Source organism: Tenrec ecaudatus, chromosome 2 (assembly GCF_050624435.1).
Source record: "Tenrec ecaudatus isolate mTenEca1 chromosome 2, mTenEca1.hap1, whole genome shotgun sequence".
Lineage (NCBI taxonomy): Eukaryota > Metazoa > Chordata > Mammalia > Afrosoricida > Tenrecidae > Tenrec > Tenrec ecaudatus.
In genome coordinates this window covers 200,141,610-200,148,548 of record NC_134531.1, presented here as the reverse complement: position 1 = coordinate 200,148,548, position 6,939 = coordinate 200,141,610, and the positions used below count along the sequence as shown (strand labels likewise).

At 35.6% G+C, this 6,939-nt stretch overlaps 1 protein-coding gene across 1 annotated transcript; it reads left to right on the top strand.

The window, feature by feature from the left end:
• The first annotated feature begins 5,354 nt into the window (after window positions 1-5,354).
• Window positions 5,355-6,296, top strand: LOC142440403 (olfactory receptor 2T33-like). The gene has a single exon (XM_075542853.1). It carries the CDS (start codon window positions 5,355-5,357, stop codon window positions 6,294-6,296), a length of 942 nt encoding a protein of 313 aa, XP_075398968.1.
• The last annotated feature ends 643 nt before the right edge of the window (window positions 6,297-6,939 follow it).

The window sequence follows — 6,939 nt, the reverse complement described above, 5'->3', positions numbered from 1 at the left end:
AAAGTGCTAAGAACAATTCTCAGATATGAGATTGTCCTTGATATATACATACTACAAGTCAGGTATCATTTTTATAAATGGTCACATCCTTCTTTTAGTGTGTTAATCAAATCCTAGATATTAATATCAATCATGCGTTGATGTTATCAATGGCGAAGGTATTTGGTCATCAGGATTCTTCAAATGGTTTCCTATTAGAATTTTGTGAGCCTGACGCCTAACATTCCCTAAGGCTTTTCCCAGGTGTCTTGTGCCTTATAGCAGTAATGGATGCCTTAGTGGATACGCAAATAAATGTGGACTCTGTAAGCAGAAGCAGGTGAGTGCCTTGATGCTGAGATGGAATAATTTGCAGGATGGTATACTCTAAAGCTTTCAGTGTTTTCTATTTAGTATATGTAATTTTAAGGACTATATTATAATCATGCTGTTATAAAATAACAGAAATTAAAGTACCTAAGCTACTCTCAATAACATTAGACTATTTCATTTACTTTCTGACAAACAGATTCATCACCTTTAAAAATATTGGCTTTGCTTATATTAATTACCATGATATGCAAAACAATCCCAGATGATATTCTGTGTTCCATGATAAATATATTAGTTTTATGGTGATTCTGGGTGCACATAGTGAAAAACTTTTAAGATACTTTTGTGTTAAAACTGCTGTATACACTTCTTTTCGGTAATATTTTTTAGAATGCAATCCAGACTATAGGAAATCTTCAAAGGATTGACAAATTGACTTTTATAACATTTTTAACTTTTACCCTGTGATAACTTTTCATTGATTACTACTGGTAAAACGTTACCTAATGAAATGCTTAAGTCAGTATTTGAGGCTCTATAAATGACAAATACTTGGTTCACACTATGTGTTTTTTACATTTCCAGTGACACAAAACCTTCTTTCATATTTCTATTTCACAGCTATGATTTTATCAAATAGTGAAGGACAGGGGCTCACTCCAGACACTCGATCATAAACTGGTTTTGATATAATTTGAATACCTAATTCTAAGAAGAGTGTTCTTATGGTTGCTTTGGTTATTTGTATCTGGATTGAGATGGTCTTAATGTGCCTTGGGAGCTAGTACAAACATGCTAACTCAGCAAAAGACCGTCACAGCTGTGCTTCCTAGTAACTCAATTACGTTGTGAATGGGGTGTTAGCTGTACACAGATTTTTATAAGACTTGACTTTTAGTTAATACTCTAGCTCTAAGGATAATTTACTGGTATCTATAAGATTTTCTATCACTTTCTTCTTGAAAAAGGGTCAGTTTGTGTGTGTGTGTGTGTGTGTGTGTGTGTGTGTGTGTGTGTGTAGAAAAATCCATCCTAGCAGTCATTAATTGAAAACCTATTCTTATTAATTAATTTAGCATTCTATGTATGCTACCTTATTCATTATTTCAGCAGCCCTGTGAAAATTTAAGGGCACTAACCTTAAAATATGGTTTAAGCGAAAGAGGTGCCTAATTGACAGAATTCACAAATACTCAAGTACAGTTTGTAAGTTTGCTCTTTGTGATTCATGTACTCTCATCCTCACCCTCTCCGCACCGTTACTCAAACTGTAGAATCTCTGGGCTCTCTCATAGAATAATGTGTCTGTGGAAACTACAAAAGGGGAAGAAATTAAATGTTCTCTTTGACAAATCTGTGTTTACATAAATTTATTTGTTTATATACTTATTAAGGTACACATTTTCTTCATGCTTTCTTTGTGCAATGATATTACTGCAAGGGATTGGGATTGTGCCCTCTGAACTGACTACAAAAGTTATTTTGTCTTCTTTGAGTAATTATAACTTTGTAAAAAGATTATTCAGGATAGCTTTCAGGTTTGAGGTAAGGCATCTTTGATGAAGTGGTAGAAATCTTGCTTTCAACGTGGGAGGAGTAGGTATGATTCAGAGTCACGGCATCTAGGTGACAATTACAATCTCTCCTGGAGGCTAGCATGTTGCTGTGATTCTCAACCAGTCTCAGCAGATGTACAGATTAAATGCATAAGTAAGTAATACTTAAGCCCCTACTTCTAAAAGTTCAACTAATTTAAGATATTTGGATCAACTGTTGATGATGAGGATGGCAGAGGCCTGGGCAGAATTTGCTTTCATAGTGTATGAGGTAGCCATTATTAGAATGACTTGACAATATCTAAGAACAATGTGTTTGGTAGTGAATTATTTATTTTAGTTTGTTTTACTATATAAGCCCCGTCGTTATTCAAAGAATTGTTGGAAGAAATGTTCTGTGAAGCCTGATTGACTCTGGATTTAGTTTTAAAACCAGGTATCTGACCTCCTGCCTCCTACTTTAGAAATGAGAGGAAAGTAAGTTAATTATGTTTTCTGGTACTTCATATGCAGATGTAGAACAGTACCAACGTTTTCCAAATTTAGTTATTGGGACATTGGATGTTTAGGCAATCTGTATCAAATGTTAGCGTAGTACTTTGAGCATTGTTTGCTTTAGTTATCCAATTGTTTTGTCTGAGTTCCTCTATCAAGATATGTAGATGTGAAAAAAGAGTGACTTTGACTTTAAACGTTTTGAGTAAATTATGGGGAAAACATCCTAGATGGGGTCAAAATATGAGTCTGCAAGGGGTAACATAGAGTGTCTATTTGGGAAAGGAGAAGTTTTATTATTCCTTGAACATGATATTAAAGTTGAGATAATAATAAAATAATGGATCTGAAATAATTTTCTCTAATCACATATTATATAGAACTAGAAATGAAGACAGGCTTTTATCTTATTTTTCAATGTATAAAAAAAATAAAAATAACCAGACAGTCTTAGTCTCTATTTGATATTGTTTAATCACATGTCATGTTCATATTTTTCCCTACTACATTTTTAATTGTCAGGCATTTTAGTACATGAATAATAATATATGTTAATATTCTTAGTATACACTCCTTGTTAAATACATAAGGACACATTTCAAAATAATAACCAAGGAACCCAATAGTCTTATAAAAATTAAAGGAACTCTTATTATGAGTGTTTCTTTTATGTTCAAAAGAAATTCATGAAGATAGACTGTTGGCACAGAAAAAAGAAATCTCAAAGGATGCAGAAAATAATGTCTCTTGTGGTGTGCAAAATTTTGATAGCTAATAATGCTTTAGGCCATTGATTAGAGAAAATAGCATCTCATTTGTGATCTGGGTATTAAATAGCAATGTATTATTTAAATATTTGGTGGAAAACCTATGCATAGCTAGGAATAAAGTAATGTTGAATCTAAACAGTACATTTTTATAACTCTCTTATTCATGCATTTGTCTATTCACTCAATTATTTTCTTAAAATAACCTCAAAATACACAGATATTACCATGTCTTGATGTGCACACAATCAGAATAATCTCTCAATATGGCCCAAATATATCCAACTACTAAATAATGTCATAGACATGTACACTCAAATGTGATGTCAAATAAATGGTTTCTACATCCATGCAGCTTAAAGATAAATATTGTTATATTTAAATATGTATACCATATGAGTCATATTGATTCCCTGAATTTCAGAATTCCTGATTTAATTTAAAATGCACATTTATTTTACATGATATTTCATTTGACAATGTCAGACTCAACCACTTGCCCAGAAAATGGAATGCCTCATATACTATTTTCAGATACTGCCAGTATAAAATGATTTCTTCTTCAATTGTAAATCTAAAGAAGATTTTCAAAATCACACTTGCAGAATCATGACATCTGAGTAATGTTGGAAAGCTGACCTAGAGCACAGCGCAATAAAAATTGGTTATCAATTCAGCAGAGTGTAGAGTACGCACCAATTGAAGTCAGGACTCAAAACAGTCTAAGAAAATAGTTGGTGAATTCGCAGTATAAAAACAAGTAGACTGACTTAAGGGGAGTAATGACTTCCCCCAAATACTAATCTTGTTTGTTAAGAAATTATGTACAGAACCTTATAGTTGTAGCTCCCACTCATTAGGTTATACAAGCACATTATAGCTCACTTTTCTATGCCCCGTATGCCTTGACCCAGAATGGACTTCACTGAGTGAACTCGTAAGTTTCTGACCTTCAATTCAACTGCAGCCAAAAAAATAGAGATCTGTCTTTCAACTCAATGCAATAGAAATGCTGACAATGTTTGATGGACTTCACAGAGAAATTCAATGGTAAAGAAGCATACTGTTGTCCTGGCTAACTGCTGTATGTATGAGTGGTTCGGACTCACAGAGAATTAAACTGCAAGAGAACAATCCGTTTCCTGGTCCTGTGCTATTCTCACAATTGTTACTGCAGCCACCGTGCTGCTCCATCACCTTGCAGGTCTTCCTCTTTTTCTCTTATCCCGTAATTCACAAAATGGGATGACTTCCCCTAGACAGAGGTCCCTCCTGACAACACGTACAAAGTATTTGAGGTCAAGTCTCACTATATGCACTTCTAAGGAGTGTTCGAGCTGCACTTCCTCCAAAATAAACGGACTTGTTCTTCTGAAGGTCTATGGTGCATGCAGCAATCTTTGCCAACACCATAATTCACATGCACCAGTTCTTCTGCAATCTTCCTTATTAATTGTTTAATTTTTAAATACATTAAGGCAAAGGCAAATACCATGGCTTGGGCCAGGTAAACCTGAGTCCTCAAAGTAAAATCTTCATTCATTAACATTTTCAACCATACATAAAGAGGAACACGTTTGCTGCGGGAAGCAGCTAAAACGGGACAACATTCATGATGATGGCACAGGAGACAATGATTTCAATTCTGAGCGTAGAGGCTCGCTAGGAGTTGGAACCCACTCAATGGCATCTAAAAAGGTGTTCACATATCCAATTAACATGTCATTTTTAAAAATCATTTAATAGGTGGCTCATACTACTCTTATCACAATCCATATGTACTTCCATAATTTTGGGAATATTTGCAAATATTTTGCCCTCATCATCCTGAAAATATTTGCTTTCTACTCAGCCTTTGTTATCCGCTCCTCATTTTCCCCTCCCACCTATTCTCCCCTCCTTCATGAGCCCTTGAAAATGTATAAATTATCATTATTTCATCATATCTTACAATGTACGAGGTCATATCTTACACTGTAGGACGTCTCCCTTCAATAACATGTTATTTTTATGTGAATCAAAAAGAGTTGTTTGGCAAAAGCAGAGATGGACTAAAGGAAGCTCAGGATAAAAATCTTGTTCGTTACTGAAAGATTAAAGTAATGATTTGCCCTCCATGTCTGTTATTTCATAAGTCAAATTTTTGTAAGAATATATCCAATGTTCCTTTTAAACAAATCTTCTTTCTTCACCATCCTTAGGTTTTCCAAGCACTGTCAGAGGTATGGAAAATGCAAATAACAGCATCGGAATAAGTTTCATTCTTCTGGGGCTTTTTAACCACACAAAGCTGCACCAGTTCCTCTTTGCTATGGTGGTCTTGATCTTCATCACCTCACTGATGGGCAATGCCCTGATGATTACCCTCATCCTTGTGGACCCTCAACTCCACACACCCATGTACTTCTTGCTTAGCCAGCTTTCCCTCATGGACATGATGCTGGTCTCCACTATCGTTCCCAAAATGGCAGCCAACTACCTGATGGACACGAGGTTCATCTCTCCCACTGACTGTGGAGGCCAGATATTCCTGCTCATCTCTTTGGGAGGTGGTGAGTGCTTCCTCTTGGCTGCCATGGCCTATGACCGCTACGTGGCTATATGTCAACCACTGCGCTACCATATTCTTATGAGCCAGAGGCTCTGCTTGCTCATGACAACAGGTTCATGGCTTCTTGGAGCAGTTGATGGGCTAATGCAAGCTGCCATCACTTTGAGCTTTCCTTACTGCCACTCTAGGGAAATCAACCACTTCTTCTGTGAGGCGCCAGCACTGATCCGCCTTGCCTGTGCGGACACCAAGTTCTTCGAATCTTTCATGTACGTCTGCTGCATCCTGATGCTCTTGATCCCTTTGTCTCTCATTTTTGCCTCATACAGCCTCATTCTGGCTGCAGTGCTTAGAATGCGGTCAGCTGAAGCCCGGACCAAAGCCTTCACCACCTGCTCCTCTCACCTTGCAGTTGTGGGACTCTTTTTTGGGACCGGCGTGTTCATCTACATGAGGCCCAAGTCTCACAGGTCAGAGGCTCATGATAAGGTTGTCTCAGCTGTTTATACCATCGTTACACCTCTCTTGAACCCTCTTATATACAGTGTGAGAAACAAAGATGTTAAGGGGGCATTGAAGAGGTGCCTGGTAAAATTTTTGCCATGCCAACATTGAGTATATTTTTTCAAAATTGTGGCACAGTAACTGGATAAAGGTTTCATTCCCAAAATATTGTTTTGTTGCACTATCAATTTCCTTTCATTTTCTTTGTCCTTTTAGTCAAATTACTTTGCATTCATTACAATATCCTTGCATTGTTTTGTATGATTAATTTTACATTTGGTAAATTAATTAATTAACTGCTTCATTGATGACATTTGCATTGCTAATCGAACTTTTTCGTGGGAGGTTAGCTCTAAAATTAAGGCCTCGACATTGACCATTAGTAGTAAAGTTACAGACTAGTATACAAAACATTGTTTGCAAATACACCGAATAAACTGGATTTTTTAGTTTTGTGGAAATAATTAAATTGGATGAAGATATACGCATTCAGTATACAATATTCAATATATGCATCATAATTTGAAGCACATTTGAAACATACATTGAGATTCTAAACTTATATAGTGAAGTTAAATTACTTGTCAAAAACAAAAAAGAAACAAAATGGACAATATAACTCCACCATAGAATATATTTTTTTAATTAGGAAATATTTATAAAAATGTTTTTATGAGATTTTCTGATCCTAAATGTAATTTTTAAAAGCATGCACATAGCTAAGGATGTTTCCAGACTGATTATTATTAATGAT

Excerpts from the sequence above, each read along its gene's own strand:
- LOC142440403 (XM_075542853.1), top strand. The coding sequence starts at position 5,355 with ATGGAAAATGCAAATAACAGCATCGGAATAAGTTTCATTCTTCTGGGG.